This window comes from Pocillopora verrucosa, chromosome 5 (assembly GCF_036669915.1).
Source record: "Pocillopora verrucosa isolate sample1 chromosome 5, ASM3666991v2, whole genome shotgun sequence".
Taxonomy (NCBI): Eukaryota; Metazoa; Cnidaria; class Anthozoa; order Scleractinia; family Pocilloporidae; genus Pocillopora; species Pocillopora verrucosa.
In genome coordinates, this window is record NC_089316.1 from 3,626,497 (window position 1) to 3,650,995 (window position 24,499).

Sequence of the window (24,499 nt, forward strand, 5' to 3'; positions counted from 1 at the left end):
CAAATTTCATCTTCTTTCACTGAAGTGCCCCCAACCCTTCTGGAAAAATGATGATCATGTACCTGCCTACAATTTGAGTGTTCACGTGGTACGACAGCATGTCACGTGATTGTCACATGACCATTTTTTCCGTCAAAAAGCAGTCTCCTTTGTCGATCCTGACATGTTTCAAATCCTGCTGAGACTAGGGTAAAGGTCTTATTCGGGCTTTTCATCTTATGTGCCAACAGAGAAATCATGTACTTTCGAATTATGCTAAAAAAAACATTTGGATGCGTAAAACTCCAGAAAATAGACAATATTAGTGCTGGTGTCTATGTCTCTTCCATTACTATTTACATGAAAACGAGGCTGGAATAAACGCAACCTCAAAACGGGTCAAATCTTTGAAATAAAGAAGGATGCTGTGAAAATATTAAAGCATATGATGGCCGAAATTTCTATGATAGCATACAAAAATTGCTCCTCTAGTTTTGTTTTTGAGGTTGTTTTTTTTTCGGTAAAAAAGAAAAAGTTCTATGTTGGCGTGTAGATTGGTATGTTGCGCGCACCAATCAGATCGACGCATCTGGGTATGTATCTCGCATCAATCATATCGCAACATTTGGATATCTTACACCAATCACAGAAGAAAATGAAAATGTTGGACTAATCAGACTTTAAATCAAGATTTTTTTTCCCTGACCTCCTGCATGATCCTTCGAAACCTCGCCGACAGTTTTAATCCAAGGGCATATCTGGAGAGAAGGGTGTGCTTATTAAGCCATACTTTCACCGAAATATCACTTTTATTTTCGATAAATATTCGTTTGAAAAATAGGTTGTCCCAAGTAATGGGCTCCCGGTTGTCCAAACGTTGCAGCTTCATAGAAGCAATAAGGGGTGGGTTCACTGGGGTGTTTCCAAATAAATGGCGGCAAGCGTAAATAATGAATGGCGGAAGGAAAATTTTAGAACAGCTCAATTGCTTTTGGTAATCTTAGGACGCAACTTATGTCAAATTTCATAGATCCTTTGAAATGACAGGATTATGAGATTAGGTGGATGTTCAAGCGTACTCCTCCTTTATGCAAGGTTCAAGAGGAAGAAAACAAAAGGCCGGATGAGGTTACGTTACATGGGCGCGTGTTTGCGTGCAGACACGCGCGAACAAGGAAGTGTGAGCGCTGTGGCTCCACGACAAGATGGCGGTCAACGAAGGTGACGATCTAGCATCCCTAGAAGCCAAGACAGTCAACGATGGAGCGATCGTGGAATTGTTAAGGAGAAGATACAACCACCACAAGATTTATGTGAGCTGAATTTCAAGCTTACTGAGTCTTTTTGGCCAGCCTACTTTTGTGCCGCGTTCATTGCCATTTTGCAAGTTTGCGCGTAGTAACAGGTTGTGTTCTGCTTATGGTAAAACTTTTGTTAAATCTTGACTTTTGCAGACCTACGTCAGCGATGTATTGCTCTCAGTGAATCCTTTTCAACATCTACCCATCTATGGGCCAAAGGTAGACTTGCAATATTTAGATATTGATCGTTGTTCACACATTAAATATTAAACAATAGGAGATTCATATCATTTGTGCGCGCATATTTGAATTCGTTCTCATGAAGTAGACAGTCCTTAAATCTGTGGGTCCTCAATGCATCGCTAACTTAATATGATTAATTTACTCACTGTTGAAGGACACAGAAAGGGCGCTTGTGGGCTAAAAAAAATTACGCAGTTATACAGCTTTGACTTTAAATAAGCATGTACCGCAGCTGTACGTGGCAGATAATCTCTTTAAGCGGGTAGGGAATTGATTTTCCCCACCGTTGCTTCAATTTGGTCTCAAATAGCTTTAATTGAATAAGACAGATCTCATCTAACACAAATCTGTATTGGTTTAAACGGGTGAAAAGTTCGATATTTCGTCGATGCCTTTGGATCAGTGTCAAGAATCAACATTAGCTGTTGTGATTTACATAACAAAAACCCCCCCTAACTAACGTCTTGTAAACACTCGGAGTACTTAAAATACTGAGCATAGTTATGCAAAATCGTAAGCCAATTAATTTCTCTTTCTGAACGCAGCTATTGAAGAGAAATATTTCGCGATTCGTAGATCTCGATTTTGATCCTGAATTTATCAAGTTTTGACATAATATATATTTCGCAAGCTAATATCATTGCTTGTATTTTACATCCCGCGCGCACCAATGTGCGATCTCTTTCAAACTACCCTTTCAATTGATCTGTCGTGCCTCTCTTCCGTAAAGAATTGTTAATTTTTCATTTTACCATAGCTTCAATAAATTTCCATAGATTCGGCCTCGACAAGTCTTTGATGGATAATTCACAAATTGACCCAGTATTGAAAGTTTCTCAGCTATATGGCTTTGCACTGTATTATTCGATCAAGCTAGAGTTGAAAAACTAAATTAAACATCTCACATAGATTAATAGATTAATTAACATAGTTCAGGTTTTTTGCCCAATAAGTATACAAATTTGCATTTTTAAAGAGATTAAATTGTTTATGTAATGCAGAGAGCTTAATGTGATTGTTTGATGGATATAAGTGCTTAATATATAAGTCTGGACAAGTCATATTTGTCATGAGTCCTTTCATATACTGTTTACAACTATGCAAGGAAAATGTCACCAATTTCTTTCAAAATAAGCAGGCAAAATTCATGGACATCAAGAGTGACGGCATGATGAACTTAGATTTATTCAGTACATTTAAAGCAAGCTAGATTAATTTGATACAGTGTGAAAGTTATGATGATTCGAGAGTGATACAATCTTTAAAAACTTAATAAAATATGAGATTTCAGAAAGTAACCATTCTTTTACACAGAGAAAAGGAAATAATTATTACAAATTAATTCAGACAGAACACTCATTGGTGAAGTCTACAATCATGATGTTGATTTGAAATTTAGCTGCGCAGTTAATGTACTGGATTCTGTAGGCATTCACAAAGTGACTATCAGGAGCATTTGAGATCTAACCCCCCCCCCCCCCCCCCCCAGGATGGGATGCAGCAAAGTGGTACATTACACATTTAACCACAAGTCTCCCCTCCCCTAATACCAATACTTATATTATTTTCAATAACTATCCACTGTTGTGGCTGCCTGTAATTATTTGCCACTAGCTGTTAACATTCAGGCAAATAGTTGTTTTAGTATAATACTAAAACAGTGAGATGATATTAAAAAAAAGATGATTTAACTCATTTGTTCTGACTTGCAAGGATTAAAATATTTTTAGGTAAAAGTCACATGTGTGTTGCTTTGAGGTGAACAGAAAAGGATATTCAGAGTTTGAGTAGCCAATCAAAGCATGCCTTATATCCTTTCATTGTTTTAATATGCATTACATAATTATAGTTTATAAGGGGTTCAATAAAACCACACAAGTCTTTTTACAATTAAAGGAGAACTAAGATCAAACTAGACTGATATCATTCAAATCTTAATTCAATTTACCAAGTATATAGACAGTATTTCTGAACCCCAGTTATAAATTAATTTTTTGAATATTTTTAGGCTATAAAAGCTTACCAGGATTCACAGCCTAACCGGCAGTTGTCACCTCACGTGTACTCAAAATGCAAGGCAATTCTACGATCAATGCACCATTCCTCAAAAAGCCAGTGTTGTGTGTTGACTGGTGACAGTGCATCAGGGAAGACTGAGTCTCTTAAGCACCTCCTGGACTATGTTGTCAGTGTTGTTTCACCCACAAGTACCAGTTTGAAAGCCAAATTTTCAAAGGTACATGCATGCACCTTTTAGGTCATTGATTTTTCTTTAATCAAAGTAGAGGATTGGAATACATGATGTTTAAAATAAAGGCAATCTAAAAAGTAACTTAAACTGGTGAGATCAATACAGAAAAAAATTTGTGCATGCTTGTCCTGCATAATGTTTATGTTTAAGATATAAGTCTTTTAGAAGGTAAAGAAAAACAATAATGCATACCTCATGTCACTTATGGATATATACCTTTTAATGGTTTCTTTCAATCTCACATGTAATTAGGTACAGCTTATTTTGGAAGCTTTTGGAAATGCAGTAACAGCACAAAACAGAAACTCAAGCAGGTTTGCAATGTTCTATGAGGTGTACTTTTCAGCTGAGATGAAGTTATCAGGAGGTAGGTTGGATTGTGTGCAGATTGGTATGTCCCTATTATTCTTCCTTAGAGAGGGAATTTTCTTTGTATTTCTTGAAATTGCTCTTTAGTTATTCTGACTTGTAATAAATAAAGCTAAATGAACAGATTTTCTACCTATGTAGTCAGTGACTGTCATAACTTAATCCACATAATTACCTTAATTTAATCAATGTTCACTATTTTTGGGATTTTATATTGCTTCTGTGGCTGATGAACCTAGCTAATCTGTTACTAAATTAATAATTAGGCTAATACTACATATATTGTACATGCCTAATTGGGCCATTCAAAACTGTGATATGGAAATCTGTTAAGTTAAACAATCAGGTTCTTCAACTAAAATTTTTTTCTGTGATTGATTATTTTCCAGGAAAGGTGCACCACTACATGTTAGAAAAATCAAGAGTTGTTCATCAGGAAAAGGTGCTTAAAAGAAAATTTATTATTAACAATGAAGAAAAAATGATAACATTATAATCATTATAATAATGATATTGGCAGCTATTATATTTATGAAAAAGTTAAAAGATGCTCTTTGTAGGCACATTATTTAATAGCTCTGGCTCCCTACCAGAAAGTGCATGTTATAATGCAAAAATTTTAAGCAGCAATCTTTTTTAGTCTAACATGTTGCTAAATCGATAATTATGTAAAGTATGCAGCAATACTTAAACATGCTTTGCATTTAGTGATAGTAACAGGGTTATATTTTTTTGACATGTCATAGGTCATGCATGTTGTGCATGGTACATGCATGTTAGTTAACTATATATGATGATTTTGCTCTGATGAAGGGCTAATGCTCAATATGGCAGCTTTGAAACTCTTTATGGTGGCCAATTTAGGTTATCAACTCTGTGGATAATACTTAATTACCTAGTTATACTCTCCCACCAACACAGCATCACTTTGTATGTTATGATGTCAGCTTAACCTAGTAAATGAAGTTATTTCATGGCTTTCACCAGTTATACTTCATGCTAAAAGATAAATCAATTTTTTTTATGAATGATATTGAAAATTTCCTCTCAGTAAAGGATTTACAGATCATATAGTAATGTGTACTACATTTTATACATTCTAGAATAATTTAATATCAAAGAACTAATTAATTGATACTCTGCAACTTCTTAGGGAGCAAAGAACTTTCATGTATTCCATTATCTTTTGTATGGATTGGATGTAGATGAAAAGCAGGAGTACCACTTGAGTTCTGAATATCCTCACAGGTAAAATAATTTAATTGCATCATCTAACATTTTTAATTTTCCTAATCGTCGGTATGGTTTAAAAGAAAACTTGGATTTGAGTTGTTGATAAAATACAATTAGCTCTGCATTAATCCTGATTACTGTAAACTCAAATAAATCCATTTGATCCTCTGTGATTTATGTCTCTAGTAGTAATGCTTTTTTTTTCTAACTCTCAAGCTAAATTACTAAGTTAAACGCATTTTTATCTTTTTATTCCTTGAGATGGTAAAATTTCCGCACAGTCCCATACTATATCATGCATTCAGTTCTTGAATAGAGAAAACAATGACAAAAACAATACATTTCCATTAGGAAAACAGATTTGTTGTACAATAGTATGGGGCTGTGCGGAAACTTTATCCATTTGCGATGCGACTTACAAAATATGGTTAAATGCTTCTCTAGTAAATCGAAGAGCTCGTGTATGCTTCAATCGTGGTGATATAAACAAGTGTATAATTCGCCGTGTTTTCAATACATGCTCAGAAATAAGAGATTGATTTTTTTGGCAAATTTCGTAAAGTTTCCGCACAGCCCCATACTACTGTAAAACAAATCTGTTTTCCTAACGGCAATGTATTGTTTTGTCATTGTTTTCTCTATTCAAGAACTGAATGCATAATATAGTATGGGACTGTGCGGAAATTTTACCCGCAAATGAAATCTTTTTACATTTAACTAACCTTTATCTATGAGTTTGAAAGGAGATTTCGTAGACCGAAGAAACACCGAAGAGCTTCGAAGAATCGCGCGTAACAGACAAGACCGCGCGAGACATTAGCATTTGCCAGGTCACTAAGCCACTACACTCGTTCGATGTAAAGGAAAGTTCAGTACCGTAAACAACAGCGAATCTGTAAGAAAAAAATGTCTGCTCTACAGATCAGAAGACACAATAGAAGTCAGCTCCAGTGGCTTTGTGTTTAAGCCACTTAAAATTTATTATTTCAAACTTTTTTGTTGACGAAGAATGCGCTGAGAACTGACTAAACTTGAACACAATTAGAACTGGTTTTATAAACTCGGTTTTCCTAACGGACTTCAGACAATTGTTATGCTAATTTCTCGGATTGCTTGGGTCAGGTCTTTGTGTAGGACTCGTGTTTAAGTCGAGGGGATTTTTTGGGTTGATTTTTTGGTCATAAAAGGTCCATTTATACACGAGTACATACGGTATCTGTGATTTAAGTCATGCAAATGCCATATTTGTTGTGTTTCTTTAACCTGGGAAAAACAATGCGTGGCAATCACAGAGAGCACCAGAGAATCAGTTAATTATTTTTCAAGCCCTAACCTTTAACTCCCATCACTGACCAGGACAGAATTTCTCCTAACAATAACAATACAATATCAGGCCGAAAATTGGTGGGAATGAAGAAAAATGACAACTAGGAGATTATCAACTGGTCTACTACCAAATTCTCCAAACTACATACATCTATAACATTGTGATAAGATTACTGCATGACAGACAGCAAAGAGAGCATTAAACAGATCTTTGGAGTGAAATGATTAACAGTAACTATCAGAGGAAATCAATATTCATCACCTGTAAAATGTTCATTTGTAGGACTACCAGTATTAATGAAATTTCTGTTGCATATGGATTGTTCAATGTCCAAAATATGAGAGATTTATTTACCCACAATATATGTAAACTCAGCTGTGTAGCCAAACCATCCCCTTCAACACAAGTGATATATGAATAAGAGAGTCTGACAAGTATGACAGTGTGACTTCTTTCATCATACACCACAATTTCTAGTTTTTATCAGAAATTACAAGGTATTTACCAAATAACAACCAGTACAATCTTGAACTGCAGCCCTCCTATCTTTTTGCATCCAGATATCTCTCTTATGACCCAACAGTTCCTCCAGTGGACGAGACCAGCAAAAAAATCTTAAGTGAGAAATATATAGAGCTGTTAAAGTGCATGGAGTCCGTTGGCTTTACTAAAGAGGTAATTACTTTCAACATAGACTAAAACCTTTTTGGAACACCAAAAAAGAATCAGGAATGAACTGGTTTTATAGTACATAATGAAGCCATTCAGCTTAACCTTTCATGACCTTTTAACTTCTTGAGTTGGCTTATTGTACCCAAGAAGTAACAAGTAACTGTCCAATTATCAATCCCTATGGTGAAAACCCATCAAAAACAAACTTATGAAGTACACAGTTTAACTTCACGTGTTTGAAATATACTGAGGCAGTCTGACTTTCTACTTCAGAAGTTTGCAGACAGCTAATCAATACTAGGGACCTTTAGCAGTCAACAACATGGAGGAAGATATAGAAAAAAAATTATAATTTTAGTTCATTCCAGATTCTTTTTTTGATGTTCCAAAAAAGGTTTTAGCTTTTATCATTCAAGACATTTGTCTGTAAACATACATACTAGCAAGGGTAGCTTGAAGTGGCATCATTAATTTTGTTGATTTAACTGTGATAAATGCACTTTTGCTTTGTCATGAAAAGAAATTAACATAAAAATTATAGCTCTTACCGAGTAGATTTTTTTAAAAATTTGATTTTCTGAAGGATGATTGTTGATATGCACTGACTGCTGTTCTGAGAGAAACTGGTGCCTAATGATCACATTTGCATAGCAGAACAAAATTGAAAGATTTAACCCTTTAACTCCCATGAGTGATTAACATGTAACTTCTCCTTATAACATCCACACATTATCCTGGCAACGTGTATTAAGAATACTCAAACTTATCAGGTAGGTCAGTTAGTAGTCTTGATCTAGCACCAAGTTCTCATAACTAATTTACAAGGAAACGTGTAGCAGCTAGAGGGGAGAATTAACAATCAGATCTTGGGAGTTAAAGAGTTAATAAATCAACCTAAAGAATTTGTATTCATTTGATTATCATAGAAAAATGAAAGTTGATCAGGAATTTTGACTTATATAAAGATATTCATTTGCTATTTATTGAGAATTGGGGTCATCAAAATTCAGTTTTGAATTTATCTGTAATCAAAATGTCATGATATGTCAAATCTTTCAGGAAATTCTCAACGTCTCCAAGTGTTTAGTTGCTATTCTTCACATTGGAAATGTTGCATTTGGTTCAAAAACACAAACAAATTCAGCATTTGTGAAAGATCCTCAGCCTGTGAAATGCGGTAAGGATACCTTGCTGCACTTCATTGTTCTGGACAATGGCATGAGTGGGTGGGTTGTCTTATGCATACAAGCAAATGAGATTTAAGAGATTCTCAAACTGTTTTATGCTGCCCTTTCATTGCTGAACCTGCATAAGGTATTTTGACCAGTGCTAAACTTCAGATCCATTGTAGTGATTACTAATTTTGATTTTATTTTCGTGTGGTAACCTAATGCTGGTTGCAGCTAGTTCACTTCTTGGTGTGTCAGAGGATGATTTGGGTGAGGCTCTGATAAAGGGAATCACCTACCAAAAAGGTAACTTCCCTGTAGATTTGCTTTTATGCTAATTATATTTTAAACACATCACGTACATGTGTTAGCCAAAATTGGCACCAATTATGACTGCATGCATGAGATATAGCTGAGAAAAAAAAACACTGTCTGTCAGAATTTTTCTTAACCACATGAATGCAATGAAACTTTGAAAAACATTTGAGAACCATGTCTGAATTACAAAACAATTAAATGTACTCTAAGAAATGTACCAGCCAAGGAGTGAAAAACTAAATAAAACAGAAATATCAGATTTTAACAGCTTGGGATGGGAAATTTAATTGGGAGATTCAATTGTCCAATTGTTAGCATGCACATATATGGTACTGGACTTAGTGTTCTAGACCTGATTCTGGGCTTTGTGTGGTGACTCCTTTGGATATCTCATAATTCTTTTTTTTTACCAAGGAGTGAAAATGGGTTTTGGGCAAACTGTCAGAGAAACCTCCCACCCCTGCCTGGGGGAGGGTTGAATAACTTGTCATGAATTGGCATCCCATGCAAGGGGATTAAAAATACTCCCACTTGGTTCACACCAACTAAAGTAGACTGAAATACTAGCTGAATGATATTTTAATGTCTGCAAGCCACTTGGCTGAGGTACAGACTTGATTTTTATTTCTGTGGCTATTACTGATAGGTTAGTCCCAGTTGTTTTGATAAATGTTGTTGTGTCTTTTGATCCCCAAAGGTGAGAAGTTATCAATTCAAAAGCCTGTGGGTCTGGCTAATGAAGGGCGAGACAACTTAGCCAAGATGCTGTATGGTCGCTTGTTTGGCTGGCTTGTGTTGAAAGTAAACAGCTGCTTGAAGGATAAAGATAATGAACTAAGGTAACAACTAAGAAAAAAATTTCTGCTGTGCTTTACAAGGGAAAAAGTGATTGCTACTTATTTGAAAGGCATTTCAAAATTAATAACAATTATCAGATGGATGATATTTTTCTCATGAAATTATAAATTGAATTGGTCTGAGTTAATACTTAAATTAAGACATTAGACATGTTAGTTATGATTTTCAACCTTTTGCTTTACTTTCAGGCATTACACAGGCCCATCCCTTGGACTGCTTGATATTTTTGGGTTTGAAAAGTGTGAAATAAATGGTCTTCAGCAACTCTGCATCAACACTACAAATGAGCAGTTGGCACATTTTTACAACCAACATGTTTTTGCTTGGGAACAGGTAGCTAGTTGATAAACATAGATGATTTTTGATAAAGAATCCAAGGTCATGAAGGGTTTGTAACCAGTCAGGAATTGTAAATGTCACATTGAACTAAATTAAAGGTGTGTGCATCATGTGATTGCAATTTGCTATGCCTTATAATCTGCAAGGGTACACCATGATGTAAAATAATTGACCTGAGCTAAAAAAAATTTTTTTTTGGTTTGCTTGCAGTAGCCTTTCTTTGCTTAAAGTTTTCAAAATAAAAAAAGGAAAAGTTTTATTATGATCTGACTATCAGTAATGTTGTTATTTATTATTATCCATGTTTATAGGAGGAGCTTGAATTAGAAGGCGTGAAAAGCCAAAAGATATCCTATTATGATAACAAGAAAGTTGTTGACCTTTTGCTTAATGTGAGTATAATATATCTGATTCATTTTGATTCTTATAAAATGCTTCCCTGAGAGACTTATTTATTACAAAAGTTAACATGCTGGAGAACTCTTGTAATATTGTGTTTATTTCAACTCATTTCATTTTAAACTTCAACTTGTAAATTTTTCCAAAATAAACCAACACAGTATTGTTAAGAAGGCCCACAATTACATTGTCATGATCCTATAAACATACCATACTCCTGAATCCTATTTGGACAAGCTGCACGTCAAAGACCTGTTTATTAGCCACTGTCCTGGGAAAAAAGGTTTTGGATGTTGAACCACCAATAGTGTGAGTTGAAGCATAACATTTATAGAAATACAGATCTCTTGTTTTGGTTACTTTTCTTATATATATATTAAGTACTATATTGCAGAAAATTGTTTGTTTATGGTTAATGTTAATACTTTAACTCTTGTGTAGAAACTGAGACAGCAAAAATTTTAAATTTTGGCATTTGCTGCTTGTTTGAAGGGCTTTACTTATAATTAACCTTTTGATGCTGTCCATTGATGTCAACTACAGCAGCCAATTAAGTTAAAGCAACTACATTGTATTTACAGACGTAAATTAAATATCTTGGCACATACAGTCAAAGCTATGCTGGACCCCCCATCTCCCATATTAAACCTTGGAGTCAACCCTTTCCCAAGTAAATCTATCAATAGGAAGGCTCCCGAGGGATGTTTTCAGCTCTAAGACCCAATAAAAACAGAGTTAAACCATCCTATTGCTTTACGTCAAACATCTGCCCACATGCATGGGGCAGCGAGGTCAGGAATTAATGGTCTTTTTTCTCATGACAAAGGCATTCTAAAAAAATCTGCGTGAGAAGGAGACACTCAGGAAGTCAGTGGTGTTAGAGGTTCCTGTTCATGGCTCCCGGTTTTGCCACATATTACTTCTTGGTGACCCTTACTTGCATGTCAATGATGGATTTAATTTTATCTAGTTATTTATGATTGTATTTACAATTTATTCTAATATTTTGCTCTTTGAATATGCATTACAGCCACCCCAAGGGCTGGTGCTGATTTTGGAAGATGAAAGCAAAACAACCCTTACCACTGATGCAGCCTTCGTTAAAAAATGCAGTTCTGCTCATCGGAAGCACTCCAATTATGGGATAGCCAAATCACCTTATCCATCCTTCACTATAAGGCATTATACTGCTACTGTAAGTTGTTGGGAAAAAGAAGTTTTTGAATGCTTCTATAATAAATATAAATTGAAATAATTTAGAGAAATACGGTATATACTTATTCAAAAGTGTATACCACTCAGTTGGGTTTGATTGTTAACGGTTATTTTTTTTCAGAAGTTTGAAAGCAGATATTTGGTCAAATCTGTCTTCTTTACCTAAGACAGATCAGAAGTCCAGATTTTTTATTTTATTTTGTAGGTGACTTATGTGGCATTGGGTTTCATGAACAGTAACAAGGAAATGCTGGGTGCAAGTCTTCTTCACTGCATGCAAGGTACAGTTCAGTTAAGCACTTGGTAGTAGAAGGAGAGGCAAATTCGTATATCAGTTACATTGCTTTAACCTATGATTAGTTAATTCCTCTTAAAAAAAATTTATCTAAGATGAGTGAACATCGGGAAGGGCAAAGAAGGATGTGGAAGGTTTGCAAGAGCTTAGGTAAAATAATCTGCTCACTGTGAGAATTCGCAGCTTAGACCTTTCTCTCCCAACTGAACGATTTTTTCCAGCAACTACCGGTGCTCACACCAGTCTAAAAACAACATTCCCATTTTCATGTTGCTATTTATTTTCAGGAAGCAGCAATGAGTTTGTGAGTAGACTTTTCAGGGCTACCATTTCAGGGACAGGTTCATTATCAGTACACCAAGAAAGGTATGAAAGAATGTCACATAAATGTAGATATATTTGCAATGTCTCATCAAACTAACGTTTCACCACATTTCTGCACGAAAGGTTGAATTACATTGAAAATGTTCAACCATTGTGGGCTTCACTTTCTGGGGATTCTACAATGTAATTGAGCTCGGAGCCTATCGCACTGCTGATAGTGTTATGTAAGTTTACTTCACATTTTCTTGTCCAGTGTAAATGTTGTCGTCTTTCTGAAGAGCTTGTGTCGGTTTGCTTCCAGATCAGCGGTTCCCGAAATTTTGATGCAAATGAAGAAAAACAAAAAGTAAGAGAAAAGTATGAGTCTGAGTTAAATCTTAATTATGGTTCACTGTTTCTTTTAAAAAATGAAAGCAAAGTTTTAACTGTTGTAATGCCGTCAAACGGTCGAGTAACGCGAAACTCAGAAACCTGTCACCCGCGCAAAGGAGGAAAATAAATACAAAAGATTTGTGTCTGAAAAACTCGATGTCAGGCAAAATTATCCCCCAAAATTTGAAATTTTAATGGGAATTTTTGAGAGAAAACTTTGGAAGCCATTGGAAAAAGTTGAATTTCATTTTTTTCCCTTTTCTTTATTATATATTGGCTCATATAGGAAGGAAAAGCTCAGATGAATCTTGTTTACTTTTGAATTGACGCTCCATTTGAAATAATTCCGTTGGAAATGTTGCAAGCTACTCTACAAGAACCTGCAACACTCAAAGAAATTCTCACTTTACGATTAGAAAAGCGAGGATTCAGGTTCCTGATTGGAATATTTTGTAGGAATGATGATCTAAGAAAGAACACGGATGATTGAGTGCGGGGAAAATTTAAAATGGTTGCAAATAAAGAACTTGAAAATGGAGGCGAAATTCTTCGATATAGACAAACTGCAAGAGAACGAAAACTTTGAAATCATTTGGGAGTGCTTGAAATTTGTAGTGCATTCATGGCGAAATTGTTGTGATGGAAGTATATTGAAAAGGTCTAGATATATTTTGCCTGTCGTTGTTGTTATTGTTGTTGTTGTTGATGTTTTAATGACTGATAGTTGTAATGGATGTTCTAAATATTTTTGCAGGAATCCGACTTTAAGACACAAAGCAGCTGTGTAAGTAAATGAAAATGTGTTTAACAAGTCATTTTATTGGACATGATATCTTCAGCAAGATATTATAACAGTTTATAATCTCTTGTCTTTCATTAGACTGATATGAGATGGCACCATTTTTCTAATTTTTAGCCAGGGTTTTGTCTTGCCCTTGGGGTAATTGTGCGAGTTTTTTTTTTCCGTTCTCGTCTCTGTTCCAAGTTGTTTTTCTTCGCTTTCTCTCGTTTTACTCCTAAAAATAATCACTTCGAATTCTTAATTGATATGGCGGCTTTTAAATTCCTTTTAAGAACTCTTTTATGTTACTAGGAAGGTCGTACATGATAAACATGCAGATTGGAAATAACTCTAATTTGATACCGTCCGAATAAGGTGACTTGCAATTTGGCTAGCAATTTGAGACCCATACAGTATTGTTGTTTTACATACTCAGCGTGCAACACTTGACTGGTACAGAATCTCGTCAAGCAGAACGGGGTTTCCACACAACGGGATCCCAGTTAAGAGTAAGTATTCTTCATTGAGCGAAGACCAGTTTTCTTAGCCATCATCAAGGTTCACTCGGAACAAACGAAGAAAAATAACAGAAAGAGCAAATGAACTGAGAGTGAAGACTCGTAAATGGCTTCAAGCGTGGGAAAACGAGGGTGACAAAGTCGCGATTGGTTTAATTTTAGTTTTGCATATGATTGGCTGGGAAGTTGGCGCGAGTTCTCTGGACCAATCAAAGAGCGATGCTCTGGATAAAGAGATCTGGGAATAGCTAAATAAATAGAAAAGAGAAGGGAAAGGTCAATCATTGACTCTCAAAGTAGTTAACTTTATATTATTTACGTAGTTGTTGTTAAGGAGATGATGCTAAGGGAGAGTGTGTTATGTGGGGGCCTTCCGAGTCTATTTAATAATCAATGAGACTTCACACCATTTTGCAGGCTACCATCGCCGAACTTATGAAGAAAGTGTTGTCTTGTGAAGTGCATTTTATCAGGTTTGCTTTCTCTCTCCATGTAGGACAACATTATAGATTACTTGTGCTAATATACTAATCCTTGAGTTTCCAAAGCTTTTTTTCACCGATCGGTTCAATGTTTCTTCCTTTTAATGTCAAAACAAGGGGTGTGTATTAGGAGAATTTTTTAAAATACCTCTGAAACCGCCTCGTTCAAAAATCTGTGGTTAGAAATTAACGACAAGAAATTGGAATTTGAAATGGCGTGATAACACTATATCTTCAAACGATTCAAAATGTAGGAAACCTTACAAGTCTTGTCCTGCTGCGGAGAGAATATGCGTCATCAGTTTTGGACAATGCTACTCTTGGACTAGGGAAAACTTTTCTTATTTTTTTGGGTGTTTATTAAACAGGTGTATCAAGCCAAATTCGTATCAGTCCCCCGACCGATTTGATCCCGACACGGTTCTCGCTCAAGTGAGGGCGCTGGCTGTGGTTCAGACGATTCAGATGAGGAATTTTGGGTTTCCTGTTTGGTTCCCATTTGATGTCTTCATCAAAAGGTTGACGTATCTGTTGTTTTGTTTCAGTGGTATTTCGCGCACGTGCGTTGGAATATAGAGCGGTTTTGTCCTGAGAAGTCAGAAATCTGCGGCAGGCATGGTCGCTCAAAATGCGATTAGACCTCCCTGATGAAAGTCAAATTCCGAGTTCCCACGGTTCAGGGATTTGGTGCCGAAAGGAAGACGTGACGAGAGCGACTTCGCACTTAGTTTCGTTCTCGCGCCTTAATTTCAGTACCAGATCTCTAAACCGAGAGAAATCAGAAATGGGCTAATGACTTTTCTTCTCTTTCGATTGAAACGTTTATCAGCGCCAACGGTTTGGGGTTAATCTTTGTGAAATGCAAAAAATAAGACAGAGAGAAACTGAAAATAATAAACCTCTCAGCAAAGCCATAAATCTGAATCAAATTTCTCTTTAGATCTAGTTGTGAACAACCCTTCCCCTAATCTACGCCTGTAGTCTTCAGCTAAGCGGGCTCCATTCATTGAGATTTCTTTTAATAGGTTTGGCATCTTGGCTGGTCTGCCCTTAGGTGCGTTTGTGAAAGACAGTAATCAGACATGTCAGAAGATGCTTCGTCAGTTGGCAGGTTCTCAAGGTTGGAGAATGGGTAAAACTAAGGTACCAAGGGCTGATGTTTGGCCGTAATATTCTTTAACGTCTTCCCTAGCGAGCATTTGTAGCTTCTGTTCTTTTCGCTTTTGATGTTGTCTTGAAGCCTTTTTTTAATTTCGATAGGTGTTTTTGAAGTATTGGTGTTTAGAGAGGCTGTACACACTCCTGGATCGCTTCGACTCTGTGGCTGTCGTTATACAGAAAGGTAAAACCGCTCAGTCTTTGGTTTCCAAATGAGGTATCCTGCACTAAATGCATTCTTAGGGTATTACCCACTCATTAATTTCTTTACGATCTCATCGCATTAAATGCAGCACGTGATGCAAACTCAGGGGACGGTTATCCGCCGAGGTACTCGTACGATTTGACATCTATTCAACCATAGTTTATTACCTTGGAAAATCCAGTCACGTGATAGAGCACTCCTCTAACTTTTCTTTAATTCCGTCTTTGATTGATCATAAAATCTCGTGCTACATTCTAAGCCAATCAGATATACAACTTGCCCAGGCGCGGTTTCCCGCGCTTTGACCTAGTCACGTGAGCTTGCTTTGAGTGCTTTTTGGCTTCTTCTGATATTTGACTGTGTTCTGGCCGCTGGTTGTGATTTCCTTAGGCTTGACTTGATGAACAAATGCTCCTAAAAGTTCGCACCTATTGCTTTATCGTAGAATATTACCCCGATTTCTCTAAAAGTTTCTCAGGTGCCCTCGAATCTTCGCGTGAAAGGGCCAAATCAATGAGAAAGTAAACTTTACAGAAGTGTAAGGAGGCAACTAGTTACTTAGAGGGACCAGCTCAGGTGGTTACTTGCGTATCGAGTGTGTAGATAAGCTAGACACAGCCATTTTTCTTGGTACAACACATCTACTGAAATTTTTTTAAATCACGATAGACATCCCATTTTTTTTCTTTAGTTGTCAGAGGCTGGCAGGCGAGGGCTCTTTATTCCAGACTGAAACGGCTGAAAGGGGTACAGGAAAATAATGTGAAAAGTTTCCTGAATACGGTGAGTGCAGAATTAAACCGCAAACTTTCCAAGAGGAGTTGTAAACAAGATTTCATGTCATAATGAAAAAGCAATCTTGGCATAACACCGCACAGTGGTAAATTCTTCTGAATCTACTTGTATAATTAGATCTCTCCACGCTGGCCATCTTGGTTACAGAGGAGAGTGACTGTTGTAGAGAGGAGGCCGTAATTTTGTTTATTGTTTTCTTCGTTGTTATTTTGCAGATCGGCGGTCGAAGTGAGACGATGTTTCAACACAACACCAATCAAGTCAAGGAGGAGGACTCAAAACAAATACATAAACAAAACGAGGTAGTGTTTGAACTAGCCAGCGGTACAACTATTACAGAGGTTAAGCATATTTTCCACACCAAGGAAAAATCTGAACTTAATGCTGTCTTCCCAAAGCCGTTCTTGGATTCAAAAGAAGACAGTTCTTGCATTTACTGTGGCCAAAAATTTATTTTTGGTATTGTCAGCAGGGTTATATGAAAAGTGGGTGAAGTTAAACCATACTTCCAAACCATACACCTTTTGCCATGAGCATAAGCGAGAGAGTTTACAAAACTGATAGCGCCAGCGCCAGCTGAAAATCACCGGCATGGCGGATATTTATGGAATAAAGGGAAGAAGGCTTCACAAGTTTTGCTTAATAGTTATTTTTTCCGGTCCAGATTGCGTGTATTATTATACGGAACATGTACTTTAATCAGGTGAAGAGAACTTCATTGCAAAACCGCTTAAACTTCACATCGAGAAACGTTTTACTTTATTTATTTATTTATTTATCTATTTATTTGATATAAGTAATTATTATATCATTATCAGATCATCATCAGGAATATCTCGAAGATATTCCTGGTACTGACCTGAAACCCCGAATTCATATTTAGCACGCTTGGGTTGCCTCTGGTTTTGCATATGATTGATTGACGTGTTGTTTTTAGTTTTCCTGACCAACCACAAAGTGTATAGAGGGGAATCACTGCAATCATAAATTAGTTTGGATACTCAGTTGATTATTGCTCAGTGTCTACACATCCTAACGTACCTAAGAACTGATGAATTTAATTCAATCTTTTGTCTAGATGGCCAATGTGAACAGACAGGCATGGAGCCCAAACCTTCTGAACCAAAAGAGTCCATCAGCATCCTCACAAACGTCAAGTATGTAACTAACTGCGCCTTTTTACTTCATAAATTGGAGGAAATAGACTTAATGTGTGACACTTCTCGTTGTAACAATTGGTTCCAGTCCAGTACTATATAACAAGCTCCCAATCAGGGTTAAGATCATTCGTTGCACTGCACATCCTTATTTTACTTTACTTCACGCGTGATTTGTGCGCGTAAACTGAACAGTGTCGAGTCTTGAAAAAACTGGAAAGTGACGCAATTCCGTTTTTATTTTGCGTTATGGCAAGTTGTGAAAAACTGGTGAAATTGAAATTTTTAATGAAATAACCTATTTTATAGAAGCAGCCTTAATAACATTTTTTTACCCAATAGATACTGTATTTGAAACTATCCAGTCCTTTCAGTATTCTGTTTTGATTTAGGTGATTAGTTTTCGTTTTAATTTTTTTTTCTCTGATGTGATTTTTCCAAAGGTTTCGATTTCCCAGATGCAGGCTCACCACCAAATTCCCCTCGCCCCAATCCTCCGCAGCAGAGAATGTCTGACTTATCACTGGGTTCTGTCTCCGATATATTCGGCCCAGACTCTCCTACAAGTCCCGGTCGTCCTCAGTCGAGAACGTCTAACTTATCAGTGGGTTCTGTGTCTGATATATTCAGCCCGGACTCTCCTACTCGTCCCGGTCCTCCACAGTCGAGAACGTCTAACTTATCTGTGGGTTCTGCCTCTGATCTATTCGGCCCAGACTCTCCTACACGTCCCGGTCCTCCACAGTCGAGAGCGTCTAACTTATCTTTGGGTTCTGCCTCTGATCTATTCGGCCCAGACTCTCCTACACGTCCCGGTCCTCCGAAGTCGAGATGGTCTGATTTGTCCATTCTCTCCATTGGATCCACGTTTTCAAATGTGAGTTTTCATGTAAATCAGCATAGCATTGGAGCGCTAAATTTACTGAGCACTTGAAATTCCTCTTGAAACTGGTTTATAGCATGGTTGAATCGGCTATTGTGATTGGTTAAGTGAGAGGTCACGGTGATCCAATCGAGCCCACTCTAGATCACCCTGACCTCTCTTGCACAAAGCGAAACTTTATAGTGCAGTATGCGGAGCTTTCAACTCAAACGTTTCTCCATTTATCATTAGGAATCTGAAACAGAATTTGATGCCGCACCCCTGGTTTGGTGTAAAATAACTTGCTACGAGAGAGAAATTCCTCTAAGTGAATTTTCCATCGATCGTCCGTCAATCATAATCGATGGCTCCAAGAACGCTTTTGACGTCACAAGGTAATTAATACTGAGAATCTTCTGCGCAAAAGTGGAGCATTATTTATTTGACAATATCCTCCCCCAAGGGACTAAAAAATCCCTCCCCGCATTGTCTCCCCCCCTCTAAAGAGTCAAGTAACATGCAATAAAATTATAGTATACACCATGACATTAAAAAGTTTTCGAGGGAACTTCGTTACAGGAAAATATTATTAGGTTACATTTATTTCGGTGTAGTGTGTAGTTGGTTTTACTTACCTCAAAAATCTATACTGTCGTACCTCCCCCACAATCACTTCGTCGCCCTAAATTTTCCGCTCCTCTCAACTTTCTCTGCTGCTCTCAAGATAGCCTGAATTTCACGGTGGACGTTAACGGTAGTTGTCGTAGCTTTTCCTCGTCCCAAACCTCGCGCTTTCTCGAGCCCTGTACTTTCGTTAATCGAGATAAGAGTAGGGTTGTTTCATTGATTGAAAGAAGAGGAAAATGACCATCTCAGTCACAACGGCTAACCAGGACAAGGGAGCTGTTTAAGGAAGCCACTCGGAGGTCTAACGTAAGGCAATGCAACTGCCTCGAAAAAAAAGGCGAGCGATCAAATAGCCTTGTATCTGATTGGTTAATGGAGGATATTACGATATTCTTGACCAATCACTGACTGTGGTAAGTAAATCAATCGATATGTTCTCAGTCTTTACCGGTTTTTCACAGGATCGGCCTCGGAGCGTTACCACCAAGTTCTGACCCCAATATTACAAGACTGCGGAACTACGTTGGAAAGGTGAGTCTATTGAATTTCTTTCAAAGACAAGCTGACAATCCAACGCCCCTCGGGGGGGTGGAAGTTGAGTCTGGGGTGTCTCTTGATTTTGTTTTTAAGGGAGACACCTGCTCTGGCATTGCCTCTCTTCTCTCCTCCCATGAAAATGAGTGGGTACTAACGGACTGTCACTGAAGCTTGACGAAATTCAGGGGGTGACTTGTAAGTAACAAACATCTCATCCAAGGAGTGTGGCAATACCTTTGTATAGAAATTTCATAATCTATCCCTCTATAAAATACTGTCACTTTGATTGTTTACGAAATTTGGTCGGACAAGTGTTATTTCTTCTGGGAATGAAGCGTTTGCACTTATGTTTTTAGGGAATAGAGATTGTGAACGATGAGCAAGGAAACGTATGGGTGACTCGAGGAAGCAAGAACCACATTTTTGTGAAGGTAGGAAGAAACGCACTATTACGTTCTCCGTACTGTGGCGTAGTACTCTACAGAAATTCTCACATCAACGGTTGTAGGGAATCAGAGCTTACCGTATGAGTGTTTCTGCACGCAAAGCACGCTAGCGAAGACTCACACGCAAGAAAACATACATAAAGGCCAGTTAAAATCAATAGACTAGAGCTCCGCTTTCAGTTGTATTTCAATATCACCACTTGCCGTAAATCGACGGCCGAGAAGTAAGATTTCTCCTTTGGATAAATAATTCTTTAACCAAGAAAGAGCGCTATTTAAGTGACGGGTACTGAAGATTTCAGAAGGACTGAAATTATAAGGAAATTACAGTCAGAAATTGTTTACGTTCTCAGACCTTTGCGCGACAGTTACTGTTGACCTGCCAAGGTAAATTATCTTAAGTCTAAAAACTCAATGTCTTTGTTGGCAGGGTCATTTCCTATCCGAAGAGGTGATCGCTTCAACAGGGGTCCTAGAAAAAGATGTCACTCTTAAGGTACGTTTCTTTCGATGTGCACTGTGGGTACAGAGAAATGCCCCCCCCCCCTTCCTCTCCTTTCTGTTCATATCCCATTTTGCGTTTCTCTTCTCCTACTTACGACGTTACGCAGTCCATGCGGTCGTCGCTTCAAGTAAAATAAACTATGTAATGGGTATTTCAACCCCAGTAAGCTTAACTTTTTCTTCATTATTCTTTGAAAAACAGAGTCGTCCGTCACATCTCATTTTTCATGTTGGTGGTGCATATTAGCTGTTCAATAAAACTATACCCCTTGGTCTGGTTCTCATGTTTATTTCCTCTTATCAACCGTCTCTGTTTTTTTTTTTTTTTTGTTTTGTTTTGTTTCAATGTATTGATGCTATGAGATGGTAACAGTGATAAAGGGAGGGTACATAAAGAGGATTAACTCGGGAAAATCCCAGAGAAAACTCAGTTAAATTTTACATCATGTTGTCAGAGGAATCGCTAGATCGTTAAAGTTTCATGTAGGGGGGGGAGGGACTCAGAAGGTCATTCAGAATCGTGTGATATCTCAAGTAAATAATATTTCTATTCAACAATGATAAGAGAGTTATTCCTCGTCGACTTCACGTGCTTTGTGTGGTGCAAGTGTATAAAACTTTAACGAAGGATCAACGCGTGGAATTTGTTTCATAATCTTTTTCTTTCTCTTTATTTTGTCAGGTTTTTGATTGGGAGTCTTTTGCAGCCCTAGTTCAGTATCACTGCCTTGAGCCCAAAAACTTTGATTCTGATTTTGAGGAAAGGATTTTGTCGAGTACCTCGGTCTACTTCAGTTTTGTGAAAGATGGCGAGGATGATGTCAACACGCCATGTTGGGCTCAGCTTGATGTTCTGTCTGCCTTTAATCAAGCTAAAGGTAACACATCGTGTTTTACGTTGAAAATCTTAAACCATAGACGTTTCTCCAAAAGCGTTACCAGGAAAGGAATCGTCCAATTTTTTCATAAAGCGGAGAGGGAATTGCATAAACTGCATGGAAATGAGGGCAAGGTAACTTACATACAAGCGGGTGAACGAAACGCAAACAATTGATTCTTATCATTTTTGAAGCTTTTGATTTCACTCTTAGAATCTTCGTACCCCATACTTTGTACTGGCGGCTCGAGACACGCCGAGAGTGGTGTTCTTCAGGAATTAGACTTCAAATTTCAAACAAGAATCCCTGTTATCTTTTAAGCGAAAGTTTCCTTAGTGTCGAAGGCTCGTTCATCTATCAACTGATAGTTTTTGCAATAGCGCTTGATTCAAATTGACAGCAGTTATTAACGATAACGTGGAAGACGCGGGAAAGGTTTCTCGCGTAAAGTGACCGATTTTGACTAGTAGGTTGACTTCTCAAGGTCATGTAGTGCACATTATAATTTATCGCTCGAGAAAGATCTTTGCTGTAAATTAAAATTACGACGAAATTTTCTGGAAAGTCGGCTAAGTTGATTTCACGATGTTTCTCTTTACAGCTGCCTGTAAATATGCCCGCGAAAGAAAACTCCAAGAAAAACAAAAGAAGCAGAATGCACTGCCACCGATTCTTCGTCCCAAGACGAAGAAATCCCGTGAGTTAGCTGCTGTAGCTCATTTCCAAGAACAGATTCGCCCCAGACGTTTCGTTGACACGGAAAAATTAAACCGGAAGGCATGGGCGCGAACGGAAGTAGTCATGAATCCTTTTCTTTATGGTAAAAAGGAAAACCTCACAATTATGAAAGTGCTTCAGAAGGAGACAAATGGGGAATCTAGAAAAAGTCTCGATACTGCCTCTCCCAAGTCCCCTTCTGCCGTATTTGGCAACAACAATGACATGACGGACGGGGATCCTGAGCAGATCACTGTTGTCATTGACAAGGTGGATGATGTTAGTGAAATGTTGAGTCAGGAGACACATACTACAACCATACAAAAGCCTGGTCGCGAAAAACCCGGCAAGAAAGTCTGGGCCAAGAAAAAACATGCCGAGGACAAAGCTGATAAGGCAAAGAAAAAATCCTCCTCAAAGTTCAGATAAAGCCATTATTCTAAAGGTTCCCGTTTATTGTCAGGCGAAATGGAAGAACATTGTGCGTCACGACTTTTTTACGACAGGATCTTAAATAGTGTAATGATATGTAGCCTCTCTTTCTTGCTCCAGCGCGACCTGAGTGATTGTCACGAGGTCCTATTTTTCGTCCTAGACCCCTTGCTGGGTAAACGCAATACATGTGCTGGAAATTATTTTTATATACACTTTTATTTATCGGTACGTCACAGAAAAGGAAAAGGAGGGTTTTTTATTCTGTTTTCTTAATTGGAATGCGCGACACATTTTTAGCGTGACTGTTTCCAATCAAAATCTTAGGTATTGCTCGGATGATTATTTAATAGATATCGTAATTCGACTATTACTAAGTTTCCACGGGAAAATCCGAACCACTGCTAGGGCTAAAACTAGCACAACTGTATGAATTAGTCTTTAGTTTTCGACGACAAGAAAAATTGCATTCTTAACCGTGTATTGCAAAACATTTTTAAAAGCGCGTGTTTTGTCTTCCCTGTAAGACCTTTCCTTCTTTAAGACCGCTTTTGCATTCATTTGTTATGTATGCGCAAAATGTATAGATTATGTGGTAACTTAGTAGTTTTGTAATACCAGTAATTTTTCTTGATTATTCTATATTAAAATTTTTATAGATGATACTTTTGTAGAGCCTTCACAGATGAGGAGCCACATCTTTTTATGTGGATATGCTGTGAATAAATTATTATTATTATTCATCAATTGTCGCATCGGCATCGCAAAATCATGATGCGAGACTTGCAACCTATTGTAGCACTATAGGTATCGCTTGAAAAATATTTTTAACCAGGGTTAACCGTACTGGGATTGTAACCATGACCTGCTGGATCAGGGGAACAGACAATTATTTAATAGAAAATTGTTTTAGCTAAAATTATTTATGCTGGGTTTGATTATCGATAAATTAAAGTTCTGTTTATGGCTAGCCTTTATCGTCTTTATTTCTCCTTGTCAAAATTACTTTATGATATGCACCTACCGCGAGGCCGTAATTCCGTTCCGTAAGGGGAGTTTAATAAGCGAGAGAAATAATGTTCGGAATACGTTGACAGAAACACACACGAAAAAAGTTACCCCTGTTAGATACAACTTCCAGAGAAAATTGCACAATAATTCGCCCCCAGCTGAATACCGTATCAGTAAAACTTCTTTTAATGATGAAACTTAGACACAAATGGCGTGATGGATAAAAACAGAACGAAGAAGCTTCTACCCGCTTTTCAAAGTACGTAACATTCGACATTTTCCCATGCCTTTTGATATTTCTTGCGAAATCCAATCCATCACACTTGCCTGGCAAAGGAAGACCTTTCGGGCCTATAAGATATTCTTTCACTATCCATGCTCGTGACCTGCTGAAAGCCTTTTCTAAATCAGGCTTTTAAGTTTCAAAAGAGAAAAAATAAGTGAGCAGCGTTTTAGGAATGTTTTCAAAGCTTTTGCAAATTGCAGTGCGTTTCAATCTCCCTCAGGAGCCAGGGCTCCTGTCCCCCTTGAGTGATCCGACTTTTTTTTATTATTTTTTTATTTTATAACTTAAAACCACCGCAATCAGGATATGGACACTTAGACCTATTAATATAGAATGAAAATGGTAAATAAAGGCGATTCCTCGTACTAAATTGCTCAAAACAGTCAACCATCTTTACCGGGGAGGGGTCAGTGCACAAGACACCTGATTTATGCGCCAT

General features: G+C 37.5%; 1 protein-coding gene across 1 annotated transcript; it reads left to right on the plus strand.

The window, feature by feature from the left end:
* The first annotated feature begins 1,152 nt into the window (after positions 1-1,152).
* LOC131770478 (myosin IE heavy chain) lies at positions 1,153-23,724 on the plus strand. The gene is made up of 32 exons (XM_059086187.2): positions 1,153-1,292; positions 1,434-1,499; positions 3,532-3,759; positions 4,027-4,141; positions 4,533-4,585; positions 5,297-5,391; positions 7,264-7,378; positions 8,435-8,552; positions 8,779-8,850; positions 9,560-9,701; positions 9,909-10,053; positions 10,371-10,451; positions 11,489-11,653; positions 11,879-11,954; positions 12,256-12,334; positions 12,594-12,638; positions 13,419-13,448; positions 13,882-13,954; positions 14,381-14,436; positions 14,814-14,963; positions 15,471-15,588; positions 15,706-15,787; positions 16,500-16,591; positions 16,819-16,905; positions 17,682-17,760; positions 18,204-18,637; positions 18,875-19,017; positions 19,711-19,780; positions 20,143-20,217; positions 20,663-20,728; positions 21,419-21,614; positions 22,216-23,724. The coding sequence occupies exons 1-32, from the start codon at positions 1,185-1,187 to the stop codon at positions 22,758-22,760; spliced, it is 3,999 nt and encodes a 1,332-aa protein (XP_058942170.2). The 5' UTR covers positions 1,153-1,184; the 3' UTR covers positions 22,761-23,724.
* Positions 23,725-24,499: the final 775 nt, after the last annotated feature.

Excerpts from the sequence above, each read along its gene's own strand:
- LOC131770478 (XM_059086187.2), top strand. The coding sequence starts at position 1,185 with ATGGCGGTCAACGAAGGTGACGATCTAGCATCCCTAGAAGCCAAGACA. Across the intron at positions 4,586-5,296 it reads GAGTTGTTCATCAGGAAAAG|GGAGCAAAGAACTTTCATGT; the intron begins GTGCTTAAAAGA and ends GCAACTTCTTAG. Across the intron at positions 21,615-22,215 it reads TGCCTTTAATCAAGCTAAAG|CTGCCTGTAAATATGCCCGC; the intron begins GTAACACATCGT and ends TTCTCTTTACAG.